Genomic DNA, 19,528 nt, shown 5'->3' with positions numbered 1-19,528 from the left:
AGTGAAGCCAGGACATCTTAGCCTACAGTTGTTTTTGAAGGAAGATTTTAAATTATGAAATTCTGTTTTGTTAATATGTTAGGACAATTCAGTTTTCTATTTCTGCTTGTCATTTTGCTAAGAGGTTTCCCAAGAATGTGTTTATTTCATCTGATTTTTCTAATATGTTGATTAAAATTTTTTATCCTATCCATCTTTTTAATATTTATAGTGCTTCTCTTTTTCATTCTTGGTATAGTTTATTTGTGCCTTCATTTCTTTTCCCTTCATAAGTTTTACTTAAGATTTCCCAATTTAATTCTTACCTTTTTCTATCAGAAAACCATTGTTTTGCTCTTTTGATGATCTCTTTTATACATTTGTGTTCATTTTCGCCTATTTCTACTTTATATTATATTCTTTCATCTTTCCTTTCTCTAAATTCTTGAGATAGGGGCTCCTGGGTGGCTAAGTCAGTTGAGCATCTGCCTTTAGCTCAGGACATGATCTTAGGGTCCTGGAATCAAGCCCAACATCAGGCTACCTGCTCAACTGAGAGCCTGCTTCTCCTTCTGCCTGCCACTTACCCTGCTTGAGCTCTCTCTCTCTCAGATAAATATATAAAATCTTTTAAAAAAAATTATTGAGATAGATACTGTGTTAGTCTGCTTGGGCTGCCATGGCAAAATACTTTAGACTGAGTGGCTTAAATAACAAAAATTTATTTCTCAGTTTGAGAGCTGGAAGCCTGAGATCACAGTGCCAGCATGGTGAACCTGGGATGGACTCATCTTAACTTGCAGTTGATCACTTTCTCACTATGTCCTCACATGGTGGAGAGAGAAGGAGTGAGCTCTGTGATATCTCTCATCAGGATACCAGTCCTGTTGGATCAGATCTCTAGCCCCTCCTCTGTGGTGTCATTTAACTTTAACTACCTCCGTAAAGGTCCTATGTCCAGAAGAGTCACAGTGGAGGTTGGGATTTCAACATACAACTTGGGGCAAGTGAGGGAGTACAGTTGAGTTAATAGTAGACACTGAGATCAGTGGTTTTCAGTTTTTCACCACTTTTTATATCAGATCACTTCAAGTTACAGATTTCCCTCCAAAAACAGCATTAGTTTTATAGCACAAATTTGATATGTCTTATACTTACTATCCTTTAGTTCAAAGTATTTCTTAAATTTCATTTTTATTTATTTTTATATTCCACATATATTTTTTTGTTTTTCTATTTTATATATTTTTCTGTTTTGTGATTTGTTATTTATATTTTGATTTCATGGCTACTTAGGTCATTGCTTAATTTTCAAAAATGTGGATATTTTCTAATTGTGTTTCTTGATTTCTATCTTAATTCTACTGATTTGAAAAGAACATACTCAGATTCAGTCCTGAAATTTAATGAGATAGATTTTGTGGGCCAGCATGTAGTCATTTTGTGAATATTTCATGTATATTTGAAAAGGATATATATTCTGTAATTGTTGGTTACAATGTTCTGTATATGTCGGTTTGTTCAAATTTATTAATTACAGTGTTTAAATCTTCTAGCTCATTACGGGTTTTTTTTTTGTGTGTGTGTATTTGCTTGTACCATTGTATTTAAAAGTTACCATAGGTATATATGTTCATTTTTTGTTAATTTTGGCTTTTATGTTTTGAAACTATGATTAGGTTGATAAAATTTAGAATCGTTATATCTTCCTGGTAGGATGGTCACTTTAGCATTTAGTCATGTATCATTAGTATATAATTTTGCAATGCCCACCATTATATATTTTATAGATTTAAATATTTAGATTCTCAAAACTATCATAGATTACAGTTTGCAGCTGCCTACTCAGAAGGGTACAGGCCAGGTAACAGTATGCCAGCTGGGAGCATCAGACATTTTGCCCATCAGTTAAAGAACCATTCTCTTTGGTCACCTGTAATGAGAGCTTTGTAGTGATGGAACAAGGCTCACTTGGGTGTGTTATGAGCCCCTGTAACCTACAAATCCTATTCCTCATTGCACATATCTCTTGTAACAACACATGAGCATAGCTTACTGGTGTTCTGCAGGATAGGTAGACATCATCACACTCAAAAGAAATCTGTAGCTTCTAATGCTACTACAGCATGCATTCTGTAAATTAGTACTGGTGCCATTTTTCCAATAATATGAGGACTTTAGAACTCTTACTCTGCCCCCTTTCATCTTACATACTGTTGTTGTGTGTCTTATTTCTAAATACATATTATATATATTATGTCTCATAAAAAGTATTGTTACTGCTTTCTGCAACTAACAGCGCATTTAAATTAACTCACGTTTTTCTTCTGTTTTTCATTCCAGCTTGTGTCTCCATGTTTCCATTTGTGTTAATTTTTCTTCTCTTCAGTATTTTTCTAATGCAAGTTGACAGCTGACAAATTCTTTCAGTTTCATTTGTCTAAAAATGTCTATATTTTGTAATTATTTTGTAATCTTAATTTGATCTGTATCTGCGGATTAGTATTTTTGAATATTTATATCATATAATGATAGTTAAACTTTATAAAGATAAATCTGAAATTTACTACAGAATATTAGAAAGACTTCAGAATTACTTGGAAATAGTTTTCTTATTTTTCAATGTAGTTTTAGTGCTGTGTATTTTTTTGAAAGTATTATAAATAGCTTAACTCCTCCTCAATACTGACTATATAGTAACCACTCCGCTTTTTAATTTCACTGCATTATAACATGAATGTTTACAATACAACATGTCCCACCCTCCCCCTACCATCTTGGAGGAGACACATTCCAGGACCCCTAGTAGATATTCAAAACCACGGATAGTACTAAATCCTATATAAACCCATGTGGTTTTTTTTATGCATACATATCTGTGATAAAGTTTAATTTAAAAATTTCACAGTGAGAGATCAACAGCAAATCTAACAATAAAATGGAGCAATTATTTACTGTAATAGAAGTCCTAGGAATGTGGTCTTTCTTAAAATCTCTTATACTCCATTTATCCTTATTCTGATGATGATGAGATGATAAAATGCATACATGATAAGATGAAGTGAGATGAAAGATGTAGGCACTGGGGAGATGATAAAATGCATACATGATAAGATGAAGTGAGATGAAAGATGTAGGCACTGGGATGTAGTATAAGACTACTATTGACCCTCTGGCTGTACGTTTAGGAGGAGGATCATCTGCTTCTGGAATATAGTTTACCACAAGTAGCTGAAACTGTGGAAAGCAAAACCAGAGAGAACTGGACTACTGTATATTAAAATTTGCTGTTAATCAGAATATTCACTAGAATACTGACTAGAAATTCATGGCTGTTATTAGAATTTGCTGTTATTTATTTTGTTGAACTTCAAGACCCTGATATTAACACAGTGCTTATAAATCAGGGCTTCCTGCAGAATTAACCATGTGGTGAATATCTGTGCTTTGTAGAGCATGCAGCGGAAGTGTCAGTTATTTTTTATTCTATTTAATTCCGCTTTGTAAGGAAATACAAATTTCTTACTGAATAATTTTGAATATATAACACATTGATTAGTCTTAGAATAAAGCAGAGAAAATAATACTTTGCATTACTGATTAGCTTACAAAGGAAGACTAGATTTTATTAAGATGTTGAAAGAACAATAACACTTGATCTGTCTTCATGATTAATAACTTCATAATAATGGCATAAGCTAACATCAACTGATTTTAATTATGTAAATTTCTGACATTATATAAAAATTCATTTAGTATGTCCAACCCTTTGAAGTAGTTGCCATTATAATTCTCATTTTTCAAATGTGAAATCTAGATATCCTGATTAAGACTCTAATTTTTTATTTTTTTGATGGTTTTGTTTTAGGATATGATGACACCTATAAATTCGGGGAAAAAGACCATTTATTTAGTTTCATTCTTTGAAGGCTTACAACGCATTATTTTATTCACTGAAGATCCAAGGGTATTTAAAGCAACATATGAAAGTGAGAAAGCAGAGTTAGCGGAGCAAGAAATTGTGTTGGCCTTACAAGATGTTGGAATTTCTCTCGTCAACAATTACACAAAGCAAGAAGTAGCCTATATTGGCATTACAAGGTTGGATACATTTAAATGATTAGCTCTTAATCATTAAGAATGGTGATTATAAAATCTAAAATAACATAGTTTAAGTTTTGTGTTTTAACTATTATACTAAGGTAGTGCTGATTTAAAAATACTCTTGAGATTTTTTTTTGCCTTTTGAGATAAAGATATATCAAAAATCAAATTTACAAATCCTGTCTTAGGTTGATTCTTAAAGCTTTCAAAAAAGTTAGCTTTACTCAGCTTTTCAAAAGTATACTTTAGCATGCCATAAGGAAATATTTAATTTTCCATTACCACCTACCACAGTGTACAGTATAGATGCTTCATAAATAGTTATTGAATATAGCCAATCACTTTTTAATTTGATCTTGACACTTTAAGATCTAATAAGGTAATATGGAATATATCATTCCCGATGTAAGTCATCACCAGTAAAACTCTTTTCTTTCTGCCTTTAATCTTCCTGTTCATAAATATTTAATACATAATACAGTTAATTTGTTTGTATTAGTGCCTAATTTGAGGGCATCCAGTCTGTATAACCAGGATAATGTTTTAACCCTTGAAATTAAACTCTAAAATAAGCATATATAATATCAAAAGATTATGGCATAGGGCAGCCTGGGCGGCTCAGCGGTTTAATGCCGCCTTCAGCCCAGGGTGTGATTCTGGAGACCCAGGATCGAGTCTCACGTCGGGCTCCCTGCATGGAGTCTGCTTCTCCCTCTGCCTGTGTCTCTGCCTCTCTCTCTCTCTCTTTCTCTCTCTCTCTCTCTCTTTGTTTCTCATGAATAAATAAAATCTTAAAAGTATATGGCACAGGTTTAAATTTATTTTTCTATATAAATTCATCTAGAAACACCCTTGACTTTTCATTGAATGGAATCAATGCCATTTAAAAAAGAATATTAAAAACTGGGCAGCCCAGGTGGCTCAGTGGTTTAGAGCTGTCTTCAGCCCAGGGCATGATCTTGGAGACCTGGGATCAAGTCCCAAGTCGAGCTCCCTGTATGGAGCCTGCTTTTCCCTCTGCCTGTGTCTCTGCCTCTCTCTCTCTCTCATGAATAAATAAATAAATCTTTAAAAAAAATATTAAACACTTTTCATACAAATTTTTATTATTCTCAAGAAATGTTTATTATTTGCTAAGTGCTATATGCTAAATGATGTGATGCAAAGGGGAATAATACACAGTTCCTGCCTCTCTGTTTATTAAGTGAAAATAAATTTTAGAGGGAATTAATAAATAGAATACTTAAATAACTTACATAGGTAAACAGAGTGAAATAATTTTAGAATGTGGATGGATGCTTTTATTATGTATTTAAGTCTTTTAGCAATTTTTCAGTAAATGAGATTTGTTCCATTCTCTCTGGGATTACTATTTCACACTTTTTCTCATTTTTTAAACCCCCATTTTCTCTCACACCTCACTGCCTTGTATCTCATTTCACTGAGGAAATTGAAGCAGTCAAAAAAGAATTTCCAAAGACCTATTCCCCTAAATCACAACTTTCTACCCATGAACATTTTTTACCTACATACTGTGCCAATATCTTCTCCAAGGTTATCATAGATACATGTGCTCCTATTTTAGAATATTTTCAACTTTGCACTCTATTTAATTTCCTTTTGGCTTATTGAGACATTGATCCTGCAATTCTCTTCTTTCTCTATCAATAATTTTTGGCTCTCTCTCAGATTATTTTCATCAGTATTATTCAGCTCAATGTAAAAAATTCTCTTGAGCCTACTTTCTCTGCTACCTACTGCCCATTTCTTGGCTTCCCTTTATAGCCAACCTCCTCAAAAGTGTTAATCAGTTACAAAAGAGTTTAATATACTCACTATCTCTGATTATTATCTTATCCATTCTTTCTTTAACTACTCCAGCAGGGTTTTGCTTTCAACACACCTTGAAACTGGTCAAAATCACCAGAGACCAGTCCTCATGGTGCTTAAGTTTATAACACTTAAAACAGATCCCTTCTTGATAGTAATGTTTGTTGACTTCCAGGATACCTCACCATCTTGGTTTTTCTTTCTTTCTCAGAATTCCCCATCTCGTGTTGGTTTCTTATCTTCTCAAATGCTTAATATTGGGTGCCCTGAGACATGAGTCCCTCTTCTCTGTTTCAAATACCACTTATTAGCCAATAGTTTTAGCAGTATATCTTTAACGAGACTTTTATTCTAAACTCCACACTTGTACATCCACCACCTACACAAAATATCTACTCTTGTATCTGAGACTTCTTAAACTTCATATGCATATAACCTAACTCCTGTTGTCCTTCTCCCAAATCCTCCTTCCCTATTGAAGCTAATGGCAATTCTCTCCTTTTAGTTGCTCAGGCCGAAAGCTTTGGAATCATCTTTGATTCTTCTCTTTGTCTCACACCCCACATCTAATCCATCTAGAAGCTCTGTGTTGACCCTATCTTCAAGATAGACACAGGGTCTGACCATTTCTTACTACTTCACTGTTGTACCCAAGGCAGAGCCATCAACATTTTTCTCCTGGCTTACTCCATTAAACTCCTAACAAGTTTTTCTGCTTCTGACCTGCATGGACCTGCTTCTCCGTCTGCCTATGTCCTTCACTCCCACTACTTCCCCTGCTCTGTCCCAGCACAGTGTATTCTTTACAAAGCTTAAGTAGATCATGATGATCTCATTATCTTCAGTGATTCCTCATTTCACAAAAAAACTCAAAGTCTTTATAATATTCTGTAGGGCTTTACATTATCTGGCTTCCCACTGTCTTACTTCATCTTCTACTCTTACTGTGTTCCAGGCAGGCCTGCCTCCTTGTTCTTTGTACACTACAGGGGCGGGTGCTCTGCTTTTGAGTTTTTGTTCTAGCTGGTTCCTGTCTCAGAAAAACTCTTCTCTTCTTGTCTGCTGGGTAACTCCCTTATCTCCTGTGAGGTGGCTCTAGTCTCATCTTCAGTGACACACTGGCTCACCACTCTAAGACTGCAACCCCCATTACTTGGTGTATCTTAGTACTCCAGATCCACCTCACTCTGTCTTTTTCTTTTTTCAAAAGCATTTTCACCTCATACTTCATTCAAATATACTAATTTATTATTTACTCTTTATTGTCTATCAACTAAAATAAAGCTCTAGGATGGCAGAGATGTTTACTGATAGTATCCCTACCACCTAAAATAGTGTCAGAGTAAAAGTCTGTATTGATTGAATGAATTCATACTTTTAAACCTGTAGTATTCTTGCATATAATTGAGGTTATTGTAAATTATACTGAAAGTTTTGCAATTCATATAATAAACCAGATAAAATGAAAATGTTTATGAATTAGTACCATGGTTTTTGCTTTCACATGTAAGTTCTGATGTGGTTTGGGAGACAAAGCCCAAGAAGAAGGCAAGATGGAAGCCAATGAGTATAAAGCACACTGAGAAGTTAGAGAAAGAATTTAAGGAATATACTGAATCTTCACCTTCAGAAGATAAGGTTATTGAATTGGACACTAACATTCCGGTAATGTTTTTAAGTACTGATGTGACGTTTTGATTTTCATCTGTTGTAATCAGATGAATCACTAGTGAACTTTTAAGGAAAGTCTGGTTTCCTTGCAAAACAATGAATTCTATCATATATACTTTATATAAACTACTTTAAAGTCCGTTTTCTCTTAAGATGCTAATGATCTATTCCTTAGTTAACAAGAAGCCAATATGTTGTTTTATTTTGCTTTTTAAATTATTTTTTCTTTTGTCACTTTATATATTTTTTAGTATATTATATAAAAAGTGATGCAACTAAGCTATAAGTATATGAATATTTTTGTGAATCGTATTGGAAAGATCTGATCTAAAACTAGTCAGATTGTAAAATCCAGTCTAACTATTTAGCCTATTGTTTTAACTAATGTTATCTTTAAAGTTTTGGGTACATAGTCCTAATTTTAATCAATTATGAATACAGAGAAATTCAGTGCGTTTTCGGTGGTATATTTTTCAGGTTCGCTTCACACCTAGTGGTACTAATATGAAAATTCTGCAACCACATGTAATAGCTATACGAAGAAATTATCTTCCAGCATTAAAAGTAGAATATAGCACATCTGCACATCAGTCATCATTTAGAATTCAAATTTACAGAATACAGGTGAGTCTGAAAAGATACACTACATTCATAAAGAACATAGCAATAAACCAAATGTGTTTCCATGCTTTCTTTCTTTTTTTTTTTTTTTCCATGATCTTTCTTACCTAGTACTTCAGTTTCAGTGTTAAACTAAACTAGACAGCTTGTTTCCTTCTACTTACTAGTAAATCCTGTTTTTCTAGTCAGGTACTATAACATAATGATATACTGACCTGTTTTTTATTTTCTTAGATCCAAAACCAGATTCAAGGTGCTATATTTCCATTTGTATTTTATCCAATTAAACCTCCCAAGTCAGTCACCATGGATTCAGGTTTGTTTGTATTTTTACATCACTGTAAAAATGTTTGTATCAGCTCTATGGTTTATTGTACTATAAAAATATGAAATGAAACTATTCTCAAGTCTAGTTTCTGTGGGATCATAAAAAACTAAACCTCTTGTAAAAGGAACAAGTACTCAACTAAAGTCAACAACATGTTGACTGAATTCTGAGGAAAAAAATAATTAGAAATACATATTTAAATATTTAGAAATATTACTGATTTGTAAATCCCTGATTTAAAAGCCACCTGGACCTTTGAATAAGTTGTGAAGAAAGTCAAATTCATATAGAATTTGACAAAAGATAGAAATTGTCCCGTATTCTCCAGATGAGTGTAATGACAAGTCCATTTTTCCATCCTCCTCTTCTCCTTCACATACCTTCTTTCTCACTATACCTCTGCCCCTCACTTTCTCCTTCCCTTCTCCTCCCCTTGCTTTCCACCTCCCACCTCCACACCACTGGCTCTGCGCTAAGGCAGTATTGATAATCTGCTTGGAAGCTTTTGACCTTTGTACATGCCTAAGCCCCTCCACCTGGAAGTCCAGGACAAGACCCTGGAATCTGTGTTTTCACAGTGCTTCCCTGGTGATTCTAATGCATACTTCTACTTTAAAATCACTAATTTAAAGGATTAGTTGTCCTTAAAGTGATCACAAATAATTTTTAAAAAATCCTGGGGTCTGAAATTAAGACTACAATCAATCTTACAAATAGTGATTTTAATTGATACCTGTGATTTAGTAAATTATTTAGTTCTCCATTGTTATGTGTATTAAATTGCAAGAAAATGCTTATCTTTTGCTTAAAGCATCATGGGAGTAATCTTATTTATTTATTTATTTATTTATTTATTTATTTATTTATTTAGCTCCAAAGCCCTTTACAGATGTCAGTATTGTCATGAGATCTGCTGGGCATTCCCAGATATCACGTATTAAGTAAGTGTCTTAATGTATTTCTGTGTCTTTATTTAATGTATGTGAATTAATTATACTCTTTAAAAATGTATTTCAGATGAGTCAAAGGTTTAAGTGTATAAAATATTATAAAGATCATTAGGAAAATCTATTTTATAATCTTGAAGAGTCAGAAGTCTTTGAATGAAATATACTTAGATATTAACTGTATCTTATTACTTTATTTATTGTTGTCTCATTTTTCTGTAATTAACTGCAAATTGTTTTAGAAACAAGAAAAAAATATTTTAAAATTGTCACCAGTCTAAGAAATAGAATATTGACAGAAACATCCATTGATGCATTACTCCCATTTCTTATTTTCTCCACCCTATCAACTACCAATAAGTACTATTTTCATCCCTTTCTTTTTAAAATATAGTTTTATTGTATAGATGTACCTAAACATTATGCTTCTTAGTTTTCCTTTCTTTTCCTCTAATAAATTTTTGTTGTTGTTGTTTAAGTGAACATACAGTTATAGGACTGGATTTTTTCATTCAACTTTTTACTAAAATATATTATTTTTACTGATGTAGCTACAGTTTATTATTACTAATGTATAATATTCCGCTGCATGACTGTATAGCAGAGTTTACTTGCCAGTTTTCTCTGTTAGGCATTTTCACATTTTGAGTTTGGTGCTAATTATTATGAACAGTTGTGCCATGACTTTTTTTTATTTGTTAATCTAGAAAATCCTGAATTTCAATATTCTGATAGTTATCTAATGTTTTTCTTTTTCCTCATCTGATTTTCCTAATGCACTTAGGTTTTTAATGGTTTTCTATTTTATATGATTTTTAAATGTTTTCTGTTTTATATTATAGGTACTTCAAAGTGTTGATCCAAGAAATGGATCTCAGATTAGATCTTGGGTTTGTTTATGCTTTAGCAGAACTTATGACAGAAGCTGAAGTGAGTGAAAAAAATGAGGTAAGACTTAAAATGATAGCATTGACGGGGAAGAGTTGGGGAAGGAGGAGGACGAAAACAATTATAAATTTTTAACGGTATTAAAATGGTTTTGATCTGTCTTAAAAATAAAGTTTAAAAATTTTTCTTATGCTGCTATGGTGGGTAAATTGGTAGAAATTACATTTTCAGATTATAGATGAAAGTTAAAATAGCCTTTTGAAGTTGAGTTAGCCAATAGGAAAGGTTTTAGGCCAATAGTGAGGAGAAAGTAGTCATGTTCACTTAACTATTTTTCCCTATTTTATTTTCCTGGATTACTTTTGATAATAACTTAGCAATTTGGGTATGACAATATTCAATGAGAGAAGGGATAAAAATTAAAGGTAGTATCTATTTGTGACTGATGGAAAGACTGAAATCACAGTGATTGGTAGGGTAGATCAGATAGGATCTCTTTTTCAGCTGTCCTCAAAAAAATTCTGAAGACAAGACAAATTACATGGATAAGATAAGGGCAAATAATGCCTTTTTTTTTTTTTTAAGCAATATATTGGGATGCCTGAGTAGTCAGTGGTTGAGCATCTGCCTTTGGCTCAGGTCGTGATCCCGGGGTCCTGGGATCGAGTCCCATATCAGGCTTCCTGTGGGGAGCCTGCTTTTCCCTCTGCTTATGTCTCTGCCTCTCTCTCTCTCTCTCTCTGTCTCTCATGAATAAATAAATAAATACAATCTTTAAAACAGTTTATTGGGGTACAGTTCACAAATCATACATTTTTAATCATCCAGACTATATAGTGCACTGGTTTTTAATGTATTCACAGAATTGTACAACCATCATTACTGTCTCATTCCAGAACATTTTCATCAACCCAAAAAAGAAACTGTGCCAGTCCCATACAATCACTAATATACTTTGTCTGTAGGATTTATTGTTGTTCTAGATATTTCATATTAATGGAATCATATGCTATTTAGTTTTTTTTTAATGGGCTTCTTAGCATCAAGTTTACAAAGTTCATTCAGGCTGTAGCATGTTATTAGTAATTCATTCATTTTTACGACCAACTAATATTCTGTTGTGCATGTATTTCATATATATATCCAGTACTCTGTGGATATGCCACATTTTGTTTATCCATTCATCAGGGATGTTTGAGTTGCTTCCACATTTTGTCTATTATCATTGCTATGAATATTTATGAAGTTAAAATCTTACAAATGTATGATTCTAATTTCAGCACTTCTTAATCAACACTTGTTATTATCTGTCCTTTGGATTCTAGCCCTCATAGTGGTTGTGAAGTAGTATATCATTGTGATTTTGATTTGTATGTACCCTGAGTAATGATGTTGAACATTTTTTTGATGTGTTGTTTGATCATTTACATACTTTCTATAGATAAATGTCTTCAGATCTTTTGCCTGTTGTTAAATAGGTTGTCTCCCCTTTTTTTTTTGAATTGTAACAATACATTCTTAATACAAGTCCCATGTATTGCAATCAGGTACATGATTTGCAAATATTCTCTCATTCTGTGTGTTGTGTTTTACTTCCAGGATGTCTTTTGAAGCACAAAATTTTAATGTTAATGAAATCCAAGTTCTGTTTATTGCTTATGTTTTTGTTGTCATCTTTGAGAGTCTTTTGCCAGATCTAAGGTTGTGAAGGTTATGAAGATTTAGCCCTATCTTTTGAGAATTTTTTTTATAATCAGGTTTTTCATCCATTTTGAGTTAATTTTTGTATATGGTGTGAGGTAAGGGTCCAACATGAGTCTTTTGCATTTGGCTAATTGTCCCAGTACTATTTGGTGAAAGACTATTCCCTCTTCATTAATGGTCTTGGTACCTTGGTCAAAAATCAGTTGATCATTAACATACAATTTTATTCCATTAATCTAGAAGTCCATCTTTTTACCAATACTGCACTGTCCTGATTATTGTTGTTTTGTGTAGTAAGTTTTGAAATTAAGTATGAATCCTCCTACTTCAGTCTTTTTTTTTTTTTCCTACTTCAATCTTAAGATTGTTTTGACTATTTTGGGTCCCTTTGTAATTCTGTATGAATTTAGATTGAGCTTGAAAACTTCTTTGGTGAAGTCATCTAGGGGCTTGACTGGTATTATGTTGAATCTACATACCAGTTTTGGGGTTCTGACATCTTAACATTATTAAGTCTTGTGATCCTTAAACATTGGATGTCTTCCATTTATGTAGCTTTTTATTTTCTTTCAGCACTGTTGAATAATTTTCAGAATATAAGATTGGCTCTTCTGTTAAATTTATCATTGAATATTTTATTCTTGTTTATAGTCTGAGCAAAATGGGTTTTTAAATTTTTTTTAAGATTGATTTTTTTTTTAAGATTTATTCATGAGAGAGAGAGAGAGAGAGAGAGAGAGAGAGAGGTGGGGCAGAGACACATGCAGGGAGCCTGACATGGGACTCGATCCCGGGTCTCCAGGATCACGCCCTGGGCTAAAGGTGGCACTAAGCCGCTAAGCCACCTGGGCTGCCCCAAAATTGTTTTTTAAATCTCATTTTGGTTTGTTCATTGCAAATGTATAGAAATATAATTGATTTTTTAATACTGACTTGTATTCTGCAACCTTACTGAACTCATTTATTAGCTCTAATAGATGTTTTGTAAATTCTGTAGGATTTTCTGTATGTAAGGATCATGCCATCTGAGAATTACTTCTTCCTTTCTGATCTACTCTGGATGGCTTTTGTTTCTTCTTCTTGCCTAATTGCCCCACTAGAACTTCTAATACAACAGTACAGTATTGAATAAGAGTGCCAAGAGCAGATATCCTTGCCTTGTTTCTGTTCTAAAAGGGAAAGCTTTCAGCCTTTTACTTGAATTATGATATCAACAGTAGATTTTTTTTTTTTGTAGATAACCTTCATCAGGTTGAGTTCTCTAATAGTCCCACTTTGTCAAGTGTTTTTTATCATGAAAATGTGTTGAATTTTGTCAAATGCTTTTTATACATCTGTTTGGATGATCATGTGGTTTTTGTTCTCTTAATTTTATTATATTGGATGTTACAACAACCCACTTGATCATGTGTATAATATTTTTAATATTTTGCTGGATTTGAGCTAGTAGTATTTTGCTGAGGATCTTTGTGTTTATATTCATGGGATAGTGGTCATTACAGGTGAACACTGTATTTTTTATTCATATATAGTCAGTTGCTCTTAAATTAGAAGAAGAAAAGATTATATACTTTTACCATTTTACATAATTGTCTTTACCATTTCATTTTTTTTTTTTTTTCATTTGGATTCCAATTACCATGTGGGGTCACTTGCTTTCAGCCTGAGGAACTTCCATTAGTATTTCTTGTAAGGTGGGCAGCATGGGTGGCTCAGTGGTTTAGTCCCACCTTCAGCCCAGGGCCTGATCCTGAAGACCCAGGATTGAGTCCCACGTCGGGCTCCCTGCATGGAGCCTGCTTCTCCCTCTGCCTGTGTCTCTGCCCCTCTCTCTCTCTCTCTCTCTCTCATGAGTAAATAATCTAAACAAAGAAAAGAAAAAAAGTATTTCTTGTAAGGCACACCTGTTAGCAATAAATTCTCTTAGTTTTTGTTTATCTGGAAATGTCTTCATGTCCCTTCACTTTGAAAGGTAGCCATACTGGGATTCTTTCTTGGCACGTGGTTTTCTTTGAGTACTTTGTATATGTTATCCTACTGTATTCTTGGCTCCTTCTTTCTGCTAGAAAGTCAACTATTAATCTTTTTTTTTAAGGTTCATTTATTAGAGCATGTGTGCACAGATTGTGGAGGGGGTGGAGGGAGAAACTCAAGCAGACTCTGCACTGAGTGTAGATTCTGACCCTATAGGGGCTCTGTCTCAGGACCCTGAGATCACAACCTGAGCTGAAACCAGAGTCGAACATTTAACCAACTGTGCCACCCAGACACCCCAACTATTAATCTTATCAAGGTCTTCTTGTATGTAATAACTTGATTTTCTCTTCTTGTTTTGAAGATTTTCTCTTTGTCTTTCACTTTCAGCAATTTTGTTCGATAGGTATTGTGAGCCTCTTTCCATTTCTGTACTAGCAGTTCATTTTTTTTTTAAGATTTTATTTATTCGTGAGAGAGAGAGAGAGAGAGAGAGAGAGGCAGGCAGAGACACAGGCAGAGGGAGAAGCAGGCTCCAGTGCAGGGAGCCCGACCTGCACTCCGTCCCGGGACTCCAGGATTACGCCCTGGGCTGAAGGTGGCGCTAAACCGCTGAGCCACCCAGGCGTCCCAACTAGGAGTTCATTTAGCTTCCCAGATATGTAGCTTACTGTTTTTCACTGAATTTAGAAAGTGTTCAGGTATTATTTCTTCACGTTTTTTTCTTCTTTTTCTCTCTTTTCTCCTTCTGATACTCCCATATTGTGTATGTTAGTATGCTTAATGATGTACCACATTTCTGAGACTTCATTTTTCTTGACTCTCTTTTCTCTGTTCTTCAGAACACTATCTTCACGTTCACTAATGAAATAGTGAATTTAATTTAGGATATAATGAAGTGTTTATATTTCTTCTATCAGCTCAAATACACTGTAAGGTCCTTCTAGTGAATCTTCCATTTCTGTTACAGTTTTTAAAGTTGTTTGTTTTTTTTTTTTACTTTTTTTTTTAATTTTTATTTATTTATTTATGATAGTCACAGAGAGAGAGAGAGGCAGAGAGATAGGCAGAGGGAGAAGCAGGCTCCATGCACCGGGAGCCCAACGTGGGATTCGATCCCGGGTCTCCAGGATCGCGCCCTGGGCCAAAGGCAGGCGCCAAACCGCTGCGCCACCCAGGGATCCCCTGCTACAGTTTTTAATTCCATAATTTCTTTTTTTTTTTTTAAGATTTTATTATTTGAAAGAGTGAGAGAGAGAAAGCACGAGCTGAGGGAGAGGCAGAGAGAGAGAGAGGGAGAAGCCGGCTCTCTGCTGAGCAGAGAACTTGATGTAAGGCTTGATCCCAGGACTTTGGAATCATGACCTGAGCCAAAGGCAGATGCTTAACGGACTGAGCCATCCAGGAGCCCTTCAATTCCATAATTTCTAACAGGTTTTTTAATAGATAATTTTTCTCCCTCCATGTTGATATATTATTCTATTTAATAAGACATGGTCGTCATAATTTACTTTTCTAAATAAGATCTTCTTTACTTGAACATATTCACAGTGGTTACTTGGCCATGTTTTTCTTTTAATCCATTCTGATCACATCTCATATGCGATTTCTTTTGTGTACTTTTTCCCCAGTGTATGGGTCCTAAGTCTGACATTCCTATGTCTTTGCATATTTTATAATTTTTGGTTCAGACTGGACATGTTACATGACATGCTATAAAACCCAGCTAATGGTTCCTTTCTCTCACAAGCTTATTTGTTCATTTTGTGACCTGCAGTATTTATTGACTTCTATCTTACCCATACCCCTGACTTTTCCTTCATTGTTAAGCTTTTGGTGTTGCTCCTCAGAGAGGTGAGGATTTGAGATACTTCCCTTTACCCTGGAATGACTGGTTTTGGAGCTAAGAGGACGTCTTTTCTTTTCATAACCACACCCAGCTATTGGGCTTCACTAATTGCTGGCTGATTGCTTTTTTTTATTTTGTTTTTTCCCAACAACACCTTAGGCCATAAATTGCTCTGCAAACTAATCCAATCAAACTTGGGCTTTTTTCAGAGGAACTGATCTGGAGATCAGTTTTTGATATTAATTATGACCCCAGGAGAATCCCTCTAATACTATCTCTTTCCCCATTTCATTCATAAAAACTAAGAGGCCTACAGTTTAGTTTGTATCTTCATTGAATCAGTGATTTTCCTTCTGTTACCTTTCTGTTTGACATTCACTGTTTCCTAAAGCTCAGGCTTGAACTTCTTAACACTCTCTTGCAGTTGTAGGCAATTTCTTTGGGAAAAGATTAGGAGTTATTTTAAGGTTTCCTTGTCACCCAGAGAAAAATACCTGAACCAGAGATTCAGAACTGGGGGTTGAATAAGAGTGATCAGAACTCAGTTTTCTCACTGGTTTCATACCCAGTTAGAGCCTTTGTTCCACGAGTAATGGCTTGGTAGCAGGATGGAAGCACCCACCTCCCTCATAATGTAGCATTAGCAGCTGGTAACTGGAGGTAGGATGAGAAATGCTGATATCTTTGCCTCCTAGAAAGTAAGTATTCCAACTGGACACTGGGCAGAGAGGGAGCTCTGTGTTCTTGAGTGTAGTAGTCTAGAGTTTAAAGAAGGCTTGTTGAACTAGGAGGGGGAACTAAGAGAGTGATCCTTGTTCAGATACCACAGATTTGCTTTTTTTAACCAAATTTTTGTAGATTTTTGTGAAAAGATGCTTTATTTGCATATACCATTAGGTTCATTCATAGAAACCTTAAATACTTTCTTTTTATTTTTTTAAGGATTTATTTATTTTAGAGAAAAAAACATGTGCCGCCAGGGAGAGGATACTCTCCCTGCAGACCTAACCACTGAGTATAGTGCCTGATGTAGGGCTTGATCCCATGACCCCAAGGTCATGACCTGAGCTGAAACCAAGAGTCAGACCCTTAACCAGCTGAGTCACCGAGGCACCTCAAATGTTTATTTGTTTAAATAAATTTCACCATTGTCACTGGGGAACTGGTCTTAAGAGCCCTTCACGCTGTCATCCCAGAAATTAATTTCCAGATACTATACTTTTAATAAGCCCATCATCTTAATATTGTTGATGATAGAGCACAATGCGTATGTTGGAGCCATTTCTTAATACAAAGAAGTAACTTAAATTTGTGAGTGTTTGAGAATTAATGTTGGGATACCCAGGTGGCTCAGTTGGGCATCTGCCTTCAGCTCAGATCATGATCTCAGAGTCCTAGGATTGAGCCCCGCCTCACACTCCTTGCTCAGTGGGAAATCTGCTTCTCCCACTCCTCTGTCCCTCCCCCCGCCCCCATGCTTGCTTTCTCTCTCTCAAAATAAATAAAATTTTAAAAAGAGAATTAATGATGATTATCAGAAATGAAAGCCATGATCATCACTTCATGCAACATCATTTTCAGTGCCTTCCCGTTTTTTATTATATTATGGGTCTTTGTAGATGTCAGTGAAGTATTTACTAAAAAGCTACAAATAGACTATGATGATATTTAAAGAAACAAATATTCCTAAGTGTTGATGGATTGGATTATAGTAGCCTTATTGGGATAACTTGGTAATCCCAAGAAGAAAAGCTTAGTGTTTTTTAATGAATTAGATGGAAACAAGGAAGATAGGCTTATCAGTTTGTGACTGAGGGACAAAGCTTTACCAGTAGGTGTTAGGTTTCCTTGTCATGCAATATATTTTTAATCATGAACTGTGTGGAATAATGGATGTCACAGGGGAGTGTTATGCAGTGTCAGAGCTATTGACTTAAATGCCTCATCCAGATAGATCCCTTAAGTTTGTAATACTTTTTGTTTCTTTATAGGTTGAACTTTTTCATAAAGATATAGAAGCTTTCCAAGAAGAATATAAAACAGCTTCATTAGTAGATTCATCACAAGTTAGTCTCTATGAATATTTCCATATATCTCCTATCAAGGTAGGGGGAAATATAAGTCATTTTTATTATCCTTGATCTCTCAGTGGTAGCAAATTAACTTGATCTGTTTGGGGAGATGAGCATTTAAATTCTATTCGCTAATAGTATATAAATTCTGTAAAAAAGTAAAATAAAAGGAATAATTGTTTGAAATTTTTACTTATAACAATTTTTCACTACATGAAAATAACACTGGAGCCACCTACAAATGTGTTTGTAGGTTTATATCTTGATCTAACATGTTACCTTAGTGCTGTTAACTATTTAATGACAATTTTAAAAAATTTTATGTATGGCATAGGTGTTTATTGAGGTATAATTGATATATACATTAGTTTCTGATGTATGAGGTAATAATTTGATATTTGTATACATTGTGAAATGATCACCACAGTAAGTCAGATTATAATCACATCCATCACCATACAGTGTTAAAAAAATTTTTTTTTCTTTTGAGAACTTCTAAGATTTATTTACTCTCTTAGCAACTTTAAAATAATGCACTAGAATATTATTAACTATAGTCTGTCGGTTTTAATTCATAAACTTGATTTAAGAACCGAAGACTGAATGGAATTAAATATGTTAACAGTTTCTGAATTACATAATACTTGTAGAAAATTATTATATATATATGATGTATATGCATATGATACAAAAGTGTGAAAGTTTAACTGGTTTCAACACGCTAACTTAATTCTAATAGTTGAAACACTAGTTATTTTCATCAACTTCACCTTCTAGATTATTAATATTATTTTAAAATGTATAAAAATTATTTTCATAGCTTTACCAAAATAATTGGATTGAACCTAAATACCACATGAGTTTATGTTGCTGCATTTAACATTTATTTTTTTTTTTAATTTTTATTTATTTATGATAGTCACAGAGAGAGAAAGAGAGGCAGAGACACAGGCAGAGAGAAGCAGGCTCCATGCACCGGGAGCCCAACGTGGGAATCGATCCTGGGTCTCCAGGATCGCGCCCTAGGCCAAAGGCAGGCGCCAAACCGCTGCGCCATCCAGGGATTCCCATGCATTTAACATTTAAAAAGAGCTGTATTCAATTTTAAATTCCTTTAATTTTTCACTTAATAATTTCAACATAGAGGTAACTCTGAAATCTTACTTAGGGTAGTAAATTTAAAATAAGATTAAGTTTTAAAAGTTAAAATTCTCATTTTGAAGATAGTGCTATAAATCTTTATCTCTTTTGTCTCCTTAGTTGCATTTAAGTGTTTCACTGAGTTCGGGCAGAGAAGAAGCCAAAGATTCAGAAAAACATGAAGGACTGGTGGCTATTCATTCTTTAAATCTTTTGCTGAAGAGTATCGGTGCCACTCTTACAGACGCCCAAGATGTAGTTTTTAAGTATGTTTAATACTCACATTTATAAAAGTCCATTTTACATTTACCTGAAAACTTTCCAAGTTGAAAAAGTATGTAAAGGACATTGGAGGTCATAGACAAATACGGATTTTACTGTTAAATGGAATATAATTTAAGTAACATTTAACCTGCAAAGC

At 34.2% G+C, this 19,528-nt stretch overlaps 1 protein-coding gene across 6 annotated transcripts in view; it reads left to right on the top strand.

Annotated features, from left to right (window-relative positions):
* The window catches only part of VPS13A (vacuolar protein sorting 13 homolog A), a 235,292-nt gene that overhangs the window by 178,670 nt on the left and 37,094 nt on the right, over nucleotides 1-19,528 (top strand). For all 6 annotated transcript variants that reach the window (XR_005354104.1, XM_038527037.1, XM_038527040.1 and 3 more), the window contains 8 exons: nucleotides 3,848-4,080; nucleotides 7,425-7,578; nucleotides 8,062-8,208; nucleotides 8,440-8,521; nucleotides 9,405-9,474; nucleotides 10,323-10,428; nucleotides 17,887-18,000; nucleotides 19,228-19,373. Coding sequence is in view for 5 of the 6 variants with exons in the window: in XM_038527037.1 (XP_038382965.1) it covers nucleotides 3,848-4,080; nucleotides 7,425-7,578; nucleotides 8,062-8,208; nucleotides 8,440-8,521; nucleotides 9,405-9,474; nucleotides 10,323-10,428; nucleotides 17,887-18,000; nucleotides 19,228-19,373 (1,052 nt within the window). In the remaining variant the exon portion in view is untranslated. The remainder of the gene's footprint in view (nucleotides 1-3,847; nucleotides 4,081-7,424; nucleotides 7,579-8,061; nucleotides 8,209-8,439; nucleotides 8,522-9,404; nucleotides 9,475-10,322; nucleotides 10,429-17,886; nucleotides 18,001-19,227; nucleotides 19,374-19,528) is intronic.

Source organism: Canis lupus, chromosome 1 (genome assembly GCF_011100685.1).
Source record: "Canis lupus familiaris isolate Mischka breed German Shepherd chromosome 1, alternate assembly UU_Cfam_GSD_1.0, whole genome shotgun sequence".
Classification (NCBI taxonomy): Eukaryota; Metazoa; Chordata; class Mammalia; order Carnivora; family Canidae; genus Canis; species Canis lupus.
This window is presented reverse-complemented; position numbering and strand designations above follow the sequence as displayed.